General features: G+C 36.4%; 1 protein-coding gene across 1 annotated transcript; it reads left to right on the forward strand.

Annotated features, from left to right (window-relative positions):
• Positions 1–11007: 11007 nt before the first annotated feature.
• Positions 11008–11949, forward strand: LOC100028314 (olfactory receptor 4F3/4F16/4F29-like). The gene has a single exon (XM_007479722.3). The coding sequence runs from the start codon at positions 11011–11013 to the stop codon at positions 11947–11949; it is 939 nt and encodes a 312-aa protein (XP_007479784.2). The 5' UTR covers positions 11008–11010.
• Positions 11950–20895: the final 8946 nt, after the last annotated feature.

Consider the following 20895-nt stretch of genomic DNA (forward strand, 5'->3'; position numbering starts at 1 on the left):
ACAATTTTGGAACCTTTATAAACAATGTATATTCCACAATGCAAGTGATAAGAATGGACTGTTTTATAAAAGATATGAGTTTGGGGGAGGAAGAGTTCCTCATGGTTTGGAGTGATCAAGGAATTTTCATGGAAGAAATGGCAACTAAGATGAATCTTTCAGTATGGATGAGAAAGTTGTTATATAGACTTAAGTAAGATTGAGCACTTCAGACAGAGGAAATAAGTGAGATAAAAAGAAACAAAGAGATGAAGTTGGCAATGAGGAGAATTTGTAGCCAGCTCATGAGTTTCAATAATATCTCTCAAATGACTTGATGAAGACCCAAAACATTTCAAATTATCATAACTGAAAACCTAAAGGAAGAGGTAATTTGAAGAAGATGAGTTCAAACAACATTGATTGAATTCCTTAAGAAACAATTGCCATTACATACAGTTGGAATCAAGGGTCTAGAACTATGAGAGAGATTGAAGCTGCATATTTGGAAACTTCTACATTAAAAAATAGCTAAAAGAGGGATTTGCCAGAGGTTACCAGGAGAAATCATAGGTAGGGAAGAAAATAAATTTTTGATGGTAAAATTTGGAGAATGGCTCTATTTAAGTGTTGAAAGGAGGGAAAAATGCTAATAAAGGAAATAAGAAGAGTGATCAGAAAGGCACAAGGGAATGCAAAGGATTTTGTATCCTAATGTTGTGGGGTGTAGAAGTGTACCCCGGGGTTCGGGAAGGATACCTTTTGCAAAAATGCAAGAGAGAGATTTATTAGTAATATTGGATTTTTGGCCAACAAGACAGAATGAGTGGAACAACCTGGAGAAGTGCTCCCAGAATGCCTCCATTCTGGAGTTTTTATATTCTTATATAGCAGTGAGGACATGACTCTGTAGCAAGGGGTTGGGAGGGAGGTTAGCCCAAGGGCATGGGGGTGCTTCTTGTGATTTGGAGTATGAATGAATGAGGTGTGTCTCTTTGTCCATCTCAATTCAATGGGATAATCAAAGAAGGATAATCTCCAAGGTCAGGTGTTTTGGGTTGGGAGTCACAGGGCCCTAAGGGAACAGAGGAATTTCTCTGATAATAGTTTGCCTGTGTTTCTGGGGGTACAATGCCCATGCCACCCCTCCCCTCTCCAAATATTTAGGGGAAAAAAGGGGCAATGGTCTCAGTTTTCTGTAGCTTCTTCAGAGCTGAGAATGGTTGTAGAGCAGAACCTGCCTATTTTCAGGAAAGAGAGGTATTGGCTTATGCAAAGTCCAAGGGTTCAGGTTGGAATGGTTGCAGAATTGCAATGGCATCTCAGTGACACCAATGGGAGCTTTCACTCTACAAGTAACTAGAGAAGTGACAAGGTTACAAATCAGAGAATTATCTGTCCAGCTGGCTGGACATGCATTATTAAAAACAAAAAAAAAAGGCAAAAATGTAAGAAAAAGGATAGTCTTAGCTAGAGCAAGAAAGATTTAAAATAACAAGGAAGAAGGGGTGGATAGAATGACTGGATGGGGCCCCTATCATCGAGGTGTTAGCTGGTTTGATCCACTCCATGTTTTCTGCTATATCAAATCTCCTGTTTGGCTGGGTGGAGGGATTCCTCCTAATCCTCTCTTGAGGGTTTGGGAAGGATATGATTAGCATGTTCTCTCAGAACCTAGTGGATCAGGTCAAGTGCTTAGAAAATCCAACAAGGCTATGGATTTCTGTATCTAAAAGAACATCAGAGGTTAGAAAATATCTCCCATACATACATGCATACATACTCCCATACTTCAAATGGGCTTAGCCCTAGATTTGTCTGAGGATACATTCTGATTAGGGCAATTGGTAGATCTTGGAGCCAGTCAATCTTCACCTCCTCACATAGTTTTTGGTAAGGGCTCTTTTTAGGGTCTGATTCATATGTTCTATTTTCCCTGAAGCTTGGGGATGCCAGGCTGAGTATAAATGATAAGTAATGCCCAATGCCTTGGAAACCATCTGTGATTTGTGAAATAAAGGTTGGACCATTATCACTCTGGAGCATTTTTGGAAGGCCAAATCTGGGAATGATTTCATTAAGGCCTTTGTGACATCTTGCGCTTTCTCTGATTTTGAGGGGAATGCTTCAGGCCAACCTGTAGAGGTGTCAACAAAGACTAAAAGGGTCTTGTACCTTTTATAAGATGGCAGGTGGGTGAAATCTATCTGCCAATCCTCACCTGGTGATACCCCTTTTCTTTGGATGGCCTTAAGGAAAAGAGGGGGTATAAGAGCTCCAGTGCTGTTAGTTTGGGCACAGAGGGTACAGGATCTGTAGACCTCCCATATGGTTTTAGAGATGTCTTTTCCTGTGAAAAGTGACTTTATCAAAATAGTTAATGTTTCTCTGCCCAAATGTATGGAGTTATGTAACCCCATAACCAATTTTCACATTAAATTCTTTGGGAGGAGCAGTGGTCCAAAGGGAGAATGCCACCACCCAGTGTCTTTAAGGGTAAATCCCTGAAGTTCTGCTTGTTCAGTCTCCTCCTTAGTATATGAGGGGGGAAACGTAAGTTGGTACTGTGGGGTATAGTGGAGTTAGTGTTAGAGTAGTCAAGGAAGTGGCTCATGCAGCTCTCTTGGTGGTTAGGTCTGCCCTGTGGTTCCCTTGGGCTATGTTGGAATCTAGACCTTGGTGCCCTTGACAGTGATTTATGGCTGTTCAAATAGATATGGTATCTGGACAAAGTTTGAAAAGCTTAAACAAGAAATGGGAGAAAATCCTTCATAGTTCATGGACAAACTTAAAGAACTTGGAGGAAGATACATAGACATTGATTTAACAAGAGAAAGAGACATATTAGATAATTGAGAAGGCAGTTTGTAACAAACTTACAAAATAGTCAAGGACTATTTTAAAAACAGTTGCCCTTTCTGGATGAATATGGACCTTGATGAATTAAGGAGAGTGGCAGATTATATTTATAATGGGCATGAAATGAAAGATGCCAATGATAGTGATTTAGTGGATGCATTAAGAAAGGAGATAAAAGCACTAAAGGGAAAAAAAATTGAAAGACTTGAAAAAGGTGATACTAATTTTGGGTTGGCTATTGCTCCTGTGTGAGAATATACAATCCAAAGAGAATATAAAAACCAAAGGCCAATGTTCTACTTGTGTGGAAAAAGGGGACATCTGATGATAAATTACAGATGCTAGAATCAAATATTCAGAAATTTTAGAAACAATGGTGGAACTTTAAGAAAAACTAATCTAGAAACAATAACTTCTAGAAATAATAATAATAACAGAAATAATTTCCAAAAGAGCAATTTTAGAAAATATGGAAATTATAAGATTTAAATTAAATGTGTAGTACTTCAAGTATTATTTTTATAAAGTTTATTATCTGACAAAATAGAATAATGTGACTTTTCTTCTACCTGCTCAAATTTCCCTGCTCCACCAAAGCTGCAACAGGAAGGAAAAGAGAGACAGAGAGACAGGTCTCCCCAATGGATCTCAGGGGGAATATGTTAAGAGAGTTTTTTAAAAATTAATTTCTCCTTTTTTATATTTAAGTGGAAAAGGAGCAATAATATTTTTCAGTAAGAGACCCCCTGATATGCAGTTTAGCAGTTAGATACCACCTGCTGTGCTGCTTGGCAGTTGGTGACAGAAAGGTGTGGCTGAGTATGGTTGGTAAGTTGCAAACCTTGGAAAGGGCTTTTGTCTCTGGCTCTTCTGGGCAGAGGGTGTGTTACTAGCACTCTCTTTGACTGGAAACAGAAACAGAATAAGGCTTTAATAGCCTTATTGATTATTGAGAACTTTAGTAGCATAAGGATGATATTAGAAATTAATTCTTGTTATATTAGTTTAGAGACAAGAAGTAGAGAAGCTGGCTTGAGAAAGAATTGGAGTTTGAAACAGATTTGAGACAGTGTCAGTTTCAAATGTTGACATTTGTGGCAGTTACTTTCTCTGGGTGTGACTGTTACTCTGGGTGTGGCAGTTAGTCTCTGGGAGTGGCACTTGATTCTCTTTGAATGCTGGGAGCAGGTGACATCTTTTTTTCTCTTTCTTCTCACTGTCTGAGGTAGAAGGAAAGGAGGGAAAAAATCAGAAGGAGCTAAGTGATTTTCCTTTTCCAGCTTGGGAAACACTAGTGACTGTATATTGCTGTTTCATAAATTGTTTTATCTCTGAGAAGACAAAAGAAAGACCTGGTCTTTGGTTTGGACTCTGAGTCTGCTAAGTCTCAGAGCCCTAACTTGGTTCGTGCTGAGGCTTGGCCAGCTAGCCTTTGTTAGTTTTATAATTTGGAGATGAAGTTAAGAATTATATACTTCTTATAAGTAAAATAGTGTTAGTTTATTGAATAATAGGGAAAATTTGGGTTAATCAGACCAGGAAGGATTAGTGTAGCCTATGGAAATAGAAGTGGTTCCTTGTGGAAACAGGGAGGTTTATTTGGGTGGAGTTAGAATCCCTTAGAGTTAGAAATCCTTTTATATCTTTATATTCTCAATAAATTTTGCATTTAATTCATTGAATGTAATCCATTTCATTCCAATGTCACCTATGTTCAAACATTCCTCAATTAATGAACACTTGACATAATGAAAAAAAAAATGCTGCTATAAATATTAGACAGCAAAGAGCCAAAAGGGACATTCACATCTCTTTCTAATCATCTTTATTAACTGCATCTTTCCTTAGTTATCATGGGAAAACCAAAGGAATCCTAGGAGGCAATTCTTCTGGCCAAATGATCTCAGGCTAGCAATAATAGCCTCTACAGCATCATTTGGCTTGTATCCTTTAATGTTGCTAATGAGCTTCCTTTTTACTTATGATAGCATTTTATAATGTTCTTAATGCTTCTGATCACCAAAAAGCAAGAGTAGGTTGAGGTTTGGGCACCCCTCATACTTCTTAGCAACGCTGCAATATCAGGTCCTGTGAGAGAAGAGGTAGGTGAGTGATATGGGGATAAATAATCCTCCATCAGGAAGAACACAATCTGCATCTCCATATTCCAGTGGTTAGCAGATGGTGCATAGGCAGGATTATCCATTACACAGGAAAATGGGGAGCTACCTTTGTCTAGGAAAGGATCCAATAAGGGGGAGGGAAGAATTAGCAAAATATAGGAAGAGGGAATCAATGTGAAGAGTTTCAGATTACACAGATGAGCATACACATCTGGAAAGTGAAGCTCTTTTTGTCTACTGCTAGAAGTTTCAGAGATCACAGAGGAAGAATCCAAATTTGAGTAAAGGAAGAATCTAGTTTATTCTACTTCACTCCACTTAACTTAATGAACTGTTTGTTGATGAAGATATCCTTTCTCCACACTCTCTGAATATCTTTTCTTACCAATTCTGCTTCCCTTACTATGCCAGACTTCATGTTGACCCTTTCCATACTAAACTCTCTTCAATACTATATTCTCTTGCTTCCTATACCTTTTCTGTCTGCCATGAACATCTCCCGCACTAAGAATGTCCTATTATCTGTCTTCTTTCATGTCTGCCCCTGCTGCCCAACATTTCTAGAGAAAGCAAAAAACCTCAACTGCCTGATTTCATTCCAATTTTAGTATTCAAATTTAGCTTAGAACCTTGTCTTTTTTTATTTCTTCTCAACTTTATTTGCCTACAGTAATAATTCTAAACCTTCTCCCCCATTAGTTTCCTCTCCTACTTATCTCTTCCTCTTTCTCTCTGTGTGTAACTTTGTATCCTATTTTACCAAAAAAGTTGATACTACCTATTGAGGGTTCCCTAAACTTCCTATTCTTCATTTGTTACCAACCTTCTTACCACCTTTTTATTTATTGCCTTCTCCTATTTTCCTTTTATTCCTTTTTTTTTTGTTTCAGAGGAAAATATTTGGAGAAAACATTTTCTTTCTTTAATTTCAAACTTCCTTTTTAAAATTCAACACCAAGTATTGCTTCCAAGTGCCAAAGAGTGGTTATTGTTAGGTAATTGGGGGAAAGTGACTTTCCCAGAGTCACATAACTAGAAAATATCTGTGGACAGATTTGAACCCAGGATCTCCCATCTTCAAGCCTGGATATTTATCCACTGAGCCACTGAGTAGTCCCCAAAATTAATTTTCAATATTAATCTTTTTCACTTATACCTTCAAGAGCATTCCTCTCCTTTTACTTTCATTGAAGTCATCCTCAGTTACCGAGAGACTACTACTACTACTACTACTACCACCACCACCACTACTACTACTACTACTTTTACTACTATTTTCATCGATTGCCCCAAGTGTTATATCAGTTAGCCCTCCTCTTTCATCTTCATTTTTTTCTCCTCTGATTCCTTTGCTTCTATTTCTCCTCATATTAAAAAAAATACAAATCCTTCTATCTTCACACATTTTTGATGTATGAATCTTTTGCCTTTCCTTTAATTACCAAACCTCTTAAAAATTCTGTATTAAATTTCAGTATCACCCAACAAATACCTTTTAAACTCGTATTATATGTCTAAGTCAAGATAGTGAGTTGGATAGAAGATTCTTCTTGGAGTTATGAAGATATGAGTTCAAGTTCTGGATCTCAATAAGCTATTTCCATTTCTGGGGATAATTTTTAAACCTGTTCCCTACACTGTTATAATTGCTTTATTATAGGACCTGCATAGTACCTTAAAAACCATCTAGTCCAACTATTACTTTATAGATGAGGAAATAAACCCCCCATAAATTTAAATAAATTCTTCAGTTTTGCATCTACTAAATTGCTGATCCATAATTGGAAAAAAGATTCATTTTCTCTTTCCATTATGCCAAGCAATCTTCTCTCTCCTTTCCTATATTCCTTTCTACTGAGCCCACAGTAGTCTCCTCAACCTCTTAATTTCTTCTTTTTTTTGAAAAATTTATTTAATTAAATGATTTAGAATATTTTTCCATGGTTACAAGACTCATGTTCTTTCCCTCCCTTCCCTCAACCCCCTTCCATGTCTGATGTGCAATTCCACTGGGTTTAACATGTGCCATTGATCAAGACCCATTTCCATATTATTGATATTTGCATTAGGGTGATCCTTTAGAGTCTACAGCCCAAATCATAACCCCAATCGACCCAGGTGATCAAGCAGTTGTTTTTCCTCTGTGTTTCTTTTCCCACAGTTATCCTCTGGATGTGGATAGTGTTCTTTCTCATAAGTCCCTCTGAATGGTTCTGGATCATTGCATTGCTACTAGTAGAGAAGTCCATAACCTCTTAATTTCTACTGAAACAATGTGGTATAATGGAAAGTATATTATTAGCCTTGAAATCAAGCTACTCAAGTCCAAGTTCCTGATTTCTCACTAACACCTTTCAAGATCACTCTAAGGCCTCAGTTTCACAATCTATAAAATAAAAGTGTTAAACAACAAGGCTCCTTCTACTTTTAAGGCTTTTGGGGTTTTCACTTATCATATTCTACCTTATATTTTTAGTACATTCTTTGTAGTTTTTTTTAGTTATTCTTTATTGCAAGAATCTGACCATATTATTCTCTCCTTTTTCAAATTACTTTCTATCACTTATCTGTGTGCATGCTCTAGTGCTTCAATAGAAATAAATTTCTTTATAATCTACATAACAATTGTTGTCTTTATCTTCAGTGTGAGGCTTAATGCCTTCATTATAGTAGCTGAATAAAAATGTTTATTGCAAATGTATCCTATTCAAAGTCACTGGATCCGAATTTCTGTGAAACCTGGTTTTTCTTTGTCTCTTGCTAAGCTTATCTATTTACCCACAGCATTAGTTCAAAAAATTTTCTAATCTTTGACCCTATCTTCCTTCCCTCCCTCTTAGTAAGTGATTTCTTTGAAAAGGTTAAAAACATCTACTGAGAACTCCCTAATCTTCACTATACTTCCTCCCTACCTTCCTTTATTATTATTATTTTCTCTATTCTCTTTTTCTTCTTTTTGTCTTAGGGGAAAAGATATGGAGGCAATTCCTTTCCAAGGATAATCCTTCCAACCATGTTTTCTTAGAGGACCAACATGAGCAGATTTTTCTATTAGGAAGATTAATATGGAAAAGGTATGAAAGATGGATTGGAGGGGTGAAACAGTGGAGATGGATAGGGAGGATAGGGCACTGTTGTAATTATTTGTACAAGTAGGTATGAAATCCTCCTTGAAGGTAGTGGCCATGAGAATAGAGAGAATGGAATAAATATAAGCATTTTTTAGAATTAATTGGGTAAAACATTATCTACTATATATAGGGAGAGAAAGAGAAAAAATGAAGTTAACACCATGGTTTTGAACAGAGAAGACTCAGTGAAAATTGTTGCCATTAATAAAATGATGGGAGAGTAATATAAAATAAATGGGGGACAAAGAGAATGAGTTAATTTTGATATTGTTTGAATTCGAGATACTTGACATAGATATCTGCTTGGATGGGTGTCTATGTATGAGTTCAAAACTAAGTATAAAAAATAAAAGGCATGAAGGAAAGATTTGGTATTTATTTATACAGCAATGATCCATGCTAATGAATTAAATAACTAAGTGAAAATAGAATTAGTAGAGAAAAGGATGGCATCAGAATCTTGGGGAACTCTTTTGTTTGTTTGTTTGTTTTTTTTAGATCCTAGCATTTTATTGATATCTTCATTAAGCTGTTGGAATTGAGAATCAGACATATGTAATAAACCTCCAAAAAATAGATCCTGAAAGGCACTTTCTGCTGAGGGCAGCAGCCATGGGCTAAGCATGTAAACAAGCTGGCTTCTCTGTACCACACCAGCCAAGTCAGCTTCCTCCATAGCCAGCTGCACTAGCTCTGCATGGGGAATTCTTGTCTTAGTTCAGATGAAAAAAGGGACCTATGGAAGAAAACTGAAAAGGAACAATTGATAAAGTAGGATGAGAACCAGGTCAGTGCAGTCCTTGGAAATTATAGTCCATTTATTAGTAGTAGGAAGTGAAGATTGTTAAAAGCTCTAAAAAGCATACAGGTACGAATGAGCTTAAATTAGGTTATGCCATAGATATACTTCTCACTAGATAACTCACCCATATCCAGGAGGGCAGGACTTGCTATTTGAAATAATTGATCCTGGCTTCCATGTGGTGTGTTACCTTAGATCTGGCTATGTAGAAGAGTTAGAAGAAGATGGCAGGTAAGTTTCTTTTCCTGGGATTCTTTAAGAGACTTTCAGTAACATGGTCATAATTGGCTCAGATTGCCCACCCTTTCTTACCTCATGCTTTCAGCAGTGGTTCTCCCAGGTATAACTCTAGCATGGGCAGCCAGTCAAAAATTACATTACATGTATGTTGTTTTAGTGATATTCTGTAGTTGGATCCTGTCAGCCTCAGAGCCATATATAACTTCTGAAACTTTCAACCTTCCATCACTGGGGAAGATTGCTCACAACACTGTTTGATTACTCCTCATGCTCTCACTTGACTACTACTTCCAAGCATGAACTTCAAGAATTAAAATGTGACCAGGTCTTGCTCCTGCCTTTTTTGGATGCATTGTGACTGCTTTGGCATATCAGCTGGAGGAGGTTATATAGCAGTTTAAGACTTGCAGAGCATTTTCTATACTTTATTTAATTTGTTACTTATAATAACTCTGTGAAGTAGATGTTCTTATTATGCCCATTTTATAGATGAAGCAACTGAGACTGAGAGAGAGGTTGCCTTGCCCAGGGTCATACAGTTTAGGAATGACTTGAATTCAGATCTTCCTGATTCCAGGTCCAGCTCTCTATCTACTGTGACACTTAATGGTATGAGAGTATTAGTAAATATAGTACTTATAAGAGTCATTGTGCTAGTTCGTTTTCACAAAGACTCATCTAGATTCTAGGCACCTATTCTATCATTTAGTTGTCACTAGAGACCCGTGAAGTATGTAGGGAGGGAAGGGTTGTTCCCATTCTATGTTGGAGAACACCAAGGCTCAGAGAAATAAGGTGAGTTAAGTAGGATATTGTAGAAAGTAAATAGCAGTGTATGAACTTTGTGTTGCTGAGAAAGAAAGAGACAGATTAAGAGAAACAGATACAAAGACAGAGATTCAGAGAGAGATAGAGGCAGAAATCTACATCTATATGTAGATCTCTCTCTTCTCTGTCTCCCTGTCTCTATCCATCCATCCATCCATCTATCCATCCATCTATCTATCTATCTATCTATCTATCTATCTATCTATCTATCTATCTATCTATCTATCTGTTTGTCTGTGTATTCTCTCCCCTAGGTTAAGGCTCCAGATATCTCAGAAGGTTGGGAGGCAATCATTTCATCTAGTCCACAGTTAGTTTTGACTATGACAATTACTTCTTTACCAATGAAGTCTATAGCCTTTTTTTTTTAATCCTTACTTTCCATCTTGGAATCAATACTGTGTATTGGTTCCAAGGCAGAAGAGTGGTAAGGGCTAGGCAATGGGGGTCAAATGACTTGCCCAGGGTCACACAGCTGGGAAGTGTCTGAGGTCATATTTGAACCTATGACCTCCCGTCTCTAGGCTTGGCTCTCAATCCACTGAGCCACTCAGATGCTCCCTATAGCCTTTGTTCTTACCACATTCCTAAAAGGAAGAGTCTGAAAAGTGTTGTAGGATGGAGAATATTTCTTAATATTTCCAGAGAAATTAAAAATGACATTTTAGAAATATACTTCCACAGAATGATTCCCCAAAATTTGCCTCATTTAAATTTTTTTATTTTTTATTCTCAATATAAACATAAAAAGAACACATAAATACAGCAGAATAAAAAGAGGATTTTATATGGAATTGATTCTCCCTTCTACCACACTCATTACTAATATATTTATATGTGTTATCTTTATTGTATTTGTTTGCATGTCTGTATAAATTCTACATGTTGTTTTTAAGAATTGTCCTGCTTAGGTTTCTTTTAAAACTTCTTTCTATTTTCTTTTTTGTGCATTTAAAAAGGCTTCAATAGTCATCTAATCCATTCCTTGTGATTTGGAATCTCTTCTTTTCTTTTTACAGGTTACAAACAAGTTAGGCCTTCTGAGTCAATGGACAGAAAGAATCATTCTGTGGTATCTGAGTTTGTGTTCCTGGGACTTTCCAACTCTTGGGACGTTCAACTTTTCCTCTTTGTGTTCTCCTTTGTGTTCTACTTGGCAAGCATGCTGGGAAATTCTCTCATTGTGCTCACAGTGACCACTGACACTCACTTACACTCTCCCATGTATTTCCTGCTGGCCAATCTCTCCTTTATTGACCTTGGAATGTCCTCTGTAATTTCCCCTAAGATGATGAGTGATCTTTTCAGAAAGCACAAAGTCATCTCATTCTATGGCTGCATCACTCAGATGTTCTTTATTCACTTGATTGGTGGAGTTGAGATGGTGCTTCTTATAGCCATGGCCTTTGACAGATATGTAGCCATATGTAAACCTCTCCACTATCTAATTATTATGTGTCCAAGAATGTGCATTTTGCTTCTAGCTGCAGCTTGGATCATTGCCCTTATCCATTCAGTGGCCCAACTGGCTTTTGTAGTTCACTTGCCTTTCTGTGGCCCCAATGAATTGGATAGTTTTTATTGTGACTTCCCTCGGTTTATCAAACTTGCTTGCATAGACACATATAGACTGCAGTTCATAGTCACGGCTAATAGTGGTTTCATGTCTCTGTGTGTGTTTTTCATCTTGATCTTCTCCTACATTTTCATCTTAGTCACTGTTCAGAAGCATTCATCAGGCGGTGTCTCTAAGGCGCTCTCCACTCTGTCAGCTCACATCACTGTGGTGGTTTTATTCTTTGGTCCATTGATCTTTCTTTATACAAGGCCACATGCTACCTCACATCTGGATAACTTCTTGGCTGTTTTTGATATAGTACTTACACCCTCTCTGAATCCAGTCATCTATACCTTAAGGAACAAAGAGATGAAGGTGGCAATGAGAAGAGTGTGCAGTCAGCTCGTGAGTTTTAGGAAGATCTCTTAACTCATTTGATGAAGACACAAAAGCTCATTATTAGAAGATTTAGTAAGGTTTGGAGAAAGAGCTTATTTGTAGGAGAAGATAAGAGCCACATTTTGAAAATACTTAATTGGAAGCATACTTTATAGAGGCTGAAACAAAATGCATGTAATGAAATGTGAATATAAAAAGGAGAAACGTTCCTATAGGAATAATTAAGAGTGCTAAAGCCCAGAATAAGTTGTATGATTGGAGGTAATTATTCTAGAAAATACAAAAGACTCTAAAAAAAGCTATGTTGGAGCAAGAACAACATCCAAAATGAAATGAAATGATTGAAAGAAGGCATACAGAGCTAAAAAAATTGATGAATATAATTAATGAGTGTCGGTAGTAATCATTAAAGCATCATGGAGAATGAAATAGAAATATCCCTTAAAAATAACCCTAACCTTCTGTCTTAGAATCAATGCTAAGTATTGGTTCCAAAGCAGAGAATCAGTAAAGGACTAGAAATTGGAGTTGTGACTTGCCCAGGGTCACACATTTAGGATGTGTCTAAGTCCAGATTTGAACCCAGGATCTTCTGTCTTTAGGCTTGGCTCTCTATCCACTGAGCCACCTAGCTGTCCCTTACAAATGCCCTTTAAAAATTATTAAATGGATTTTTTTCAGAGCAAGCTGGGAAGACTTATATGTATTAATGCAAAGTGAAGTGAGTAAAACCATAAGAAAACTTTATACTATGATAATAATATTGTTTAAATGAGCAAATTTGAATGACATAAGATCTATATCAATGCAATGACCAATCATGATTCTAGAGAATCAATACTGAAGACATTCTACCTATGTCTTGGCAGAGAGATGGTGGGCTAAATATGCAGAATGTGTCACACATTTTTACACATGGTCAATGTGGAAATGCCTTATTTCAAATAAAAAGAAAGCTAATGGAACCTTAAAATTATAGGTAGCTTGACTTGTTCCTGGCAAATTTATAGGCTATATTGTTAATGAGATTGCTTGTGGTTTAGTAAGACAGGTTGTAATGACTCTGGATCAGCATGACTTTCAAAAAATATTCTGATTTTTGGGGTAAAATCATTTAGTATCTTATGACCTTGATTTTCTAAACTATAAAGTTAAAGTGTGTACTGAATGTTCCTTAAAATCCTAGCTCTTACTCTATGATTTTAAAGTAATTATGACAGGTTGACAGATTAACCACATTGCCGTTAGCAAAATTACTATATAAGTTATGTTAATTTTTACAATGTATATTCTTGAATTTCATTTGAGAGTTTTTAATGATATCCTTTTGGCAAAGATAGACTGATGTATGTTAGATGATATAGGAAATAGCAAAGGTACAAAGAATGCTACAGTTTGGACCATTAACTAAAGATGATATACATAATTAACAAGGGAAATTTAATAAAGATAAATATAAAGGTACTTAGGAATATCAGTGGTTAGAGTGTTGAGCCTGGAGTCAGGGATACTTTAATTCATATCTGGTCTCAGACACTTACTAGCCATGTAACCCTGGGAAGGTTACTTAACCTCTCTCAGCCTCAGTTTCATCATCTTTAATGGGGATAATAACACCTACTATCCAGAAATGTTGAAATAATAAAATATTTGTCATTTGCTTTGCAAATATTAAAGCTCTATGAAAATGGTACAATTAAAGTCTTAGATGAGTTAGGAAAAAAAGCAAATTTCACAAGTACTAGGTGAGCAGTGCATGGTTAGGGAGGAATTTGTGTATAAAAAGTCCTAATAGTTTAATTAGATTATGAATTCAACTTGCCAATTGTACATATCATTCAATAATCTAATATGACTTTTATTGTCATTCAGTTCTATCTGACTGTGACTCTGAATGGAGTTTTCTTGCAAATATACTGGAGTGGTTTATCATTTCATTCTTAGTGTATTAAGCCAAACAGAGGTTATATGACTTGACCAGGGTGATAAAACTAGTGAGTGTCTGAGGCTGGATTTGAATTTAGGTCTTTCTGACTCTAGGCCTAGTGGTCTATCCACTGTTCCACCTAGCTTAATTGATCATTGGATTGGCATAGTTATCAAGAAATTCAAATTTGTATGTTTCCATGGTAGTACAAACTCTGTTCCTGGTTTTGTTCTGTATTAATTCATACAAATCTCTTATTTCTCTGACACCATCTATTTTTACTACACCTTGCACAGAATGCTCTTCATTTCATTCATATACCACACTGTTCAGCACTGGAGGTTTTCTAATAGGGGCAGGATGAGGACTTTTGGGGAAAATTTAAGAGGGATTTGTGGCTCAAAAAATGATTTAAAGTTTCTTTTAATTCTAAAAATTTTAAATTCTGTTGTTGCAAATGCAGAGGAGGGAATTGGAAACTGTGGTTAGAGGTAGAAGAAATATTAAGGTTGGGAATATGAATTTGACAGTCATCTGAATAATGATGATAATTTGGAACCACAGAAGTGGATTAGATCCCAAGAAGGAATGCAGAGAGTTTGCGGGATGGAATTTGTGTAATGCTTGCAAATGAAGGGCAGAGAATCATGGAGTTGATGAGTTGTCATCAAAAAGAGAAAAAGAAACCCAAACAGTCATGAGCAAAGAAATCTAGGACAGTTTCAATAAAGAAGGAGTGGTTGATTATGTACAAATGCCTCAAAATGAGTATTAGAAAAGCATTCAGGTTAGAGGTTAATCATTCAGCACCAGATCCAGAATTGATTTCTTTCTTGTGGAATCTAAAATTATTTGTCCTAGAAATAGGCATTTTTATTTGCCTGATCAACCAAAATGTTCCCTCTCTATTTTTTATAATAAGGAATCTTATAATTTACTTTGAATAAATTAAAGTATTATTACCAATCCAGTATTATGGTTTCCTCATTTCAAAATATTTAACTGCATTTTTGTGGTTTTATAAATTGGTTGGCTAAATATTTTCCCTTGTGTACTGCTTTTGCTATATCCCCAAAATTTTGATATGTCATTTCCTCACTTCATTCTCTTCAATGAAATCAGTAATTGTTTCTATGACTTGTTTTTTAACCCGCCAATTTTGGAGAATCAGATTATTTAATTTCCAACTAATTTTTAATTTGCCTCTCTTTGTACCCCTACTAATTATAATTTTCTTTTCTTCTTATATTATGGCAACTTCCTGTAGTCTTGGCTGCAAATGGCTAAATTAAATATTACTGCATTTTGTCCTACAGACTTATGAGATAGAAATTACTTTAAATTGGACCTATATAAGGACCTATTTTGAATTTTTTCTTATGTTTTTGATTATTTTTCTCTTCTTTTGATAATTGACACATATACCCATATAACTCAACATTGCATCCTGAGCTGAACTGGATGTTTTTTAACACTTACTTCAGAGGGGATTGTATTTTAATTTAAAATCCAAGAATTTTGATTTTTTCATTTGAGATTGTATTTTTATAAAAATCTAAGACTTTGATTTTGTTCGAGAAAAGATTTTCAAAGAAGAAGCTTGTTAACTCCTAAATCCAAAGATTGAATTGTTGCAGAAAGATGCCAGAAAACCTATACTACATCAAGAAGATCAAGAATGAACTTTGGATATGGTTGATTGAACTGAACTTTGATTAAACATTTATTGTAAATGTAAACATTTATGCCAAAAGGGACTGCCCCTAATTTGGCTTACTGTCAATGCACCTAGTAAAACATTGGTTTTGCTTTCTTTCTTTTCTATTCCTCCCTCACTACTCTAATTTCCTCTGAGAAAATTGAATATTGTATATATTTATAGTTAGAAGTGCATTTAGGATTACAAGATGATTATGTTAAATGATCAATGGGGAGACTAGTCTCCCAATGATCATCAGGGGGGATTGTGAACCTTAAAAATTCTCAGACCCTACTTCATAAGGTTGGATTGTGAACCTTAAAAGTTCTCAGACCCTACTTCATAAGGTTGGGTTAAGACCATTCCCCATTTTAAACAATGAAGGAGCTTAGATCAGGAATGTGAGAACTCTACTTAGATCAGGAATGTGAAGACCTCTACTCCACCCCTACTTAAGCCTGCTTAAGGGGAAGAAACTCCTTGCTGAACAATGAAAAATACTTAAACCCATACTTATAGTAAGACAAAAGTTCTTAAGCTGTGCCCATTTTTAGATCTAATAGAACAGGGTGCTAAGTACCTATAAAGGTCAGGCAACTTGTGAATTTACAAGGAGCAAAGAGGTGAGAAACTTACTCAGAGGTTTCCCGGTGTGAACTTAATAAAAAAATTTAAGCCTTCTTAGGTGTGAATTAAGAATGGTCTGTCCTTTGGAAAACATCTACTGTGATTGGTAGATGGGAGAACTTAGGGGAGGTGACATAGGAGAAAATTCCCTTTATAAGGAGAGGAAAACCTGAGTCTCAGCACAGTCAGAAGAATCTCTCTCTGGAGAAGGATGGCTGGCTGAACTGGTGTCTATATTCTTGCTTGGGACAGATCTTGTGGTGGGTGATTAAAGACTGACTGATCTCTCTCTTAAGACTCAGGTCTAGGCCATGTTGACTAAGGCCCTTCATAATTATTCCTCTCTTATTCTCTCTCACTTTCTTTAATTCCTCATTTGTATTAATTAAATCTCTATTAAACCCATCTGACTTGGGTATATTAAATAATTGGGAATTTATATTTGATTTAAAAAACAAGACACTGTCTTGAAAACAGGTTTTCTGCAGTCACAATTTAACAACCATCCACTCTTGTATCTGCCACAGTTTATAACTCCCACTATTTTAATCATCACAATTGTCTAGAGTGATTTTGAATGGGATTTCTCTTTCTAATTCTTGCCGCTGAGCTATGTTGGAAATATACAGAAATGATGATGACGTATGCGGGTTTATTTTGTTACCTACAACTTTGCTAAAGTTGTTGATTATTTCGACTAGGTTTTTGGTGGATTCTCTAGGATTCTTTAAGTAGACCATCATATCATCTGCAAAGAGTGATAGCTTGGTCTCCTCCTTGCTGATTTTGATGCCTTCAATTTCTTTTTCTTCTCTAATTGCTATTCCTAGTGTTTCTAGTACAATGTTAAGTAATAGAGGTGATAATGGGCATCCTTGTTTCACTCCTGATCTTATTGGGAATGCATCTAGTTTATCCCCACTGCAGATGATGTTAGTTGATGGTTTTAGATATATACTGTTTATTATTTTAGGAACGACCCTTCTATTACTATGCTTTCAAATGTTTTTAATAGGAATGGGTGTTGTATTTTGTCAAAGGCTTTTTCTGCATCTATTGAGATAATCATGTGATTTTTGTCTGTTTGTTTGCTGATATGGTCAATTATGTGGATGGTTTTCCTAATATTGAACCAGCCCTGCATTCCTGGTATAAATCCTACCTGATCATAGTGAATGATCCTCCTGATCACTTGCTGGAGTCTTTTTTCTAGTATCCTATTTAAGATTTTTGCATCTATATTCATCAGGGAGATTGGTCTATAGTTTTTTTTTCTCTGTTTTTGACCTGCCTGGCTTTGGAATCAGTACCATATTTGTGTCATAAAAGGAGTTTGGTAGAACTCCCTCTTTGCTTATTATGTCAAATAGTTTGTATAGTATTGGAGTTAGCTGTTCTTTGAATGTTTGATAGAATTCACTTGTGAATCCATGGGGCCCTGGGGATTTTTTCTTAGGGAGTTCTTTGATGGCCTGTTGGATTTCTTTTTCTGATATGGTATTATTTAAGAATTCTATTTCTTCTTCTGTTAGTCTAGGCAATTTATATTTTTGTAAATATTCATCCACATCACCTAGGTTGGTATATTCATTTCCATATAGTTGTGCAAAGTAGTTTTTAATGATTGCCTTAATTTCCTCTTCATTGGAGGTGAGGTCCCCCTTTTCATCTTTGATACTGTTAATTTGCCTTTCTTCTTTCCTTTTTTAAATTAGATTGACCAGTACTTTGTCTATTTTGTCTGTTTTTTCCAAGTACCAGCTTCTAGTCTTGTTTATTAGTTTAATAGTTCTATCACTTGTATTTTATTAATTTCTCCCTTAATTTTTAGTATCTCTAATTTGGTTTTCTTCTGGGGGTTTTAATTTGTTCTCTTTCAAGTTTTTTCATTTGCATTTCCAATTGATTGATCTCTGCTCTCCCTAATTTGTTAATATATGCACTCAAGGATATGAATTTTCCTCTGAGTACTACTTTGGCTGCATCCCATAAGGTTTGAAAGGATGTCTCACCATTGTTATTTTCCTCAATGAAATTATTAATTGTTTCTATGATTTCTTCTCTAACTAACCGATTTTGGAGTGTCATATTATTTAATTTCCAATTAATTTTTGATTGGTTCTCCATGTACCCTTACTGATCATTATTTTTATTGCCTTATGATCTGAAAAGGTTGCATTTATTTTTTCTGCTTTTCTGCATTTGTATGCCATTTTTCTGTGACCTAGTGTATGATCTATCTTTGTGAATGTGCCATGTGGTGCTGAGAAGATGGTGCATTCCTTTTTGTCCCTACTTATTTTTCTCCATATGTCTATTAACTCTAATTTTTCTAAGATTTCATTCATCTCTTTTACCTCTTTCTTGTTTATTTTTTGGTTTGATTTATCTAAATTTAATTGTGGTTGGTTCAAGTCTCCCACTAATATGGTTTTACTGTCTATTTCCTCCTTCAATTCTCCTAGTTTCTCCATTAAAAATTTGGATGCTATACCATTTGGTACATACATGTTGATTAGAGACATTTCCTCATTATCTAAAGTCCCTTTTAACAAAATATAATTACCTTCCCTGTCCCTTTTGATCAGGTCTATTTTTGCTTTGGCTTTGTCAGATATCCTGATTTCAACTCCTGCCTTCTTTCTATCATTTGAGGCCCAGAAGGTCTTACTCCATCCTTTAATTCTGACCTTGTGAATGTCTACCCACCTCATGTGTGTTTCTTGAAGACAACATATGGTAGGGTTTTGGGTTCTAATCCAATCTGCTATTTGTCTACGTTTTATGGGTGAGTTCATTCTATTCCCGTTCAAAGTTATGATTGTCCCTTGTGGATTTCCTGGCATTTTGATATCTTCCCCTAATTCTGACCTTTCTTCCTTAGCTATATCCTTTTGAAACAGTGATTTACTTTAGATCAGCCCCCCTAGTCCCCTCCCTTGGTATGCTTCCCTTTCTGGCCCCTCCCTTTTTTGTTCCCTTCCTTCCCCCCTCTCCTTCCCTCCCTTTTTATACTCCCTTCCCCCTCCCCTCCTTAATTTCCCCTTTTCTCTTGCCCTGTTGGATAAGAGAATTCATGATCCCAATGTATCTAGATGTTCTTCCCTCTCAGAGTTGATTTCACTGAGAGTTTAAGGTTTAAGTAATACCACTTCACACTCTCTTCCTCTCCTTCTCACTTGAGAATTCCTCCTCTACCCTTCCCATGTGTATATTTGTGTGGGACAGATTATTCTATTTAGTTCCCCCCCTGTATTTCTTGTAGTAAATCTTAGTATCCTCAACAATTCCCCCCTCCCTTTTTCTTTCTTTCCCCCCTTTCACCAAATCATCTTGATGTCCCAATCTTTCCCTATGCGTGATTCTTCTAACTACTCTTATGATGCATACAATTTTTGAGACTTACACATTATATTTTCCCCACATATTAATATATATAATTTCATATAAATGTAGTCCTTATAGAAGAGAGTTTGACTTAAAGAAAAAGATTTTTCTCCTTTTCCCTTTCTTTCATATTTACCTTTTCATGTTTCTCTTGCTTTCTGTGATTGGATATAAAATTTTCCACTAAGTTCTCGTCTTTTCATAGTAAATGCTTGGAAATCTTCTATTTTGTTGAATGCCCACACTTTCCCCTGGAAGTATATAGTCAGTTTTGATGGGTAGTTGATTCTTGGTTGGAGACCCAGCTCTTTTGCCTTTCTAAATATCGCATTCCATGCTTTGTGGTCTCTTAGCACATTTGCTGCTAAGTCATGTGTGATCCTTATGGGGGCCCCTCTATATCTGAAGCTCCTCTTCTTGGCTTCTTTTAAGATTTCCTCCTTAGCATGGAAGCTATTGAATTTGGCGATCACATTCCTGGGGGTTGTCTTTTGGGGATTTAGTATAGAGGGTGTTCTATGAACCCTTTCTATTTTTATTTTGCCTTCTTGCTCGAGAACATTGGGGCAATTCTCTTCTATAATTTCCTGTAGTACGGCATCAAGGTTTTTGTTTATCTCTTGTTTTTCGGGCAGACTGATGATTCTGAAGTTGTCTCTCCTTCCTCTGTTTTCCTGGTCTGTCACCTTGTCACTTGGATATTTTATGTTTTCTTCTAATTCATTAATTTTTTGGCTTTGCTTTATTAATTCTTGGTGATTTGCAAGTTCACTGTCTTCCAGTTGCTTTATTCTGGTCTTTAGGGACTGATTTACTTTTCAGCTTGTAGCAGCCCACGCCTAGCTATGGGCAAGGGGAACAGTGGGCATGTGCAGATTGCTCAGTCTTGAGCATGCTTAGTACTGCTCATGGCTGGGAAGGCCTCTGACCCTTGACCCCAGCTTCTCCCAGGTTAGGCGGGAAAACAGGTTTCTTTGTTCTCACCTGGTTAAGAGAAACCACACCTATGCCTTGTCATTAACCAATGAGAATCATCCCTATGTACTGTGTATATTTGCATATCAAAAACTATTTAGCCCAGCAAGCTCCGCCTTCGCTCTCTCTCCTTCTCTTTCAGGCTACCTGATGGCTGTCCTTGCAGGAGCTTGGCCTCTGGCCAAGCTCCATCTTTAATCTTTCTCTATTCACTTCTCTGACCTGTGTGGTATGGATCTCAGGACTGGAAAAGCCTATGCAATGGTCCTTTGATCAGAGCTTAGCTGTGGCTCATTGATAATTAATAAAGACTCATTCTGACCACCTCATATCTCTAATAGGACTCCATCACTCCCCTCGT

Source organism: Monodelphis domestica, chromosome 1 (genome assembly GCF_027887165.1).
Source record: "Monodelphis domestica isolate mMonDom1 chromosome 1, mMonDom1.pri, whole genome shotgun sequence".
Classification (NCBI taxonomy): domain Eukaryota; kingdom Metazoa; phylum Chordata; class Mammalia; order Didelphimorphia; family Didelphidae; genus Monodelphis; species Monodelphis domestica.

Coding starts and splice junctions, on each gene's coding strand:
- LOC100028314 (XM_007479722.3), top strand. CDS start 11,011: ATGGACAGAAAGAATCATTCTGTGGTATCTGAGTTTGTGTTCCTGGGA.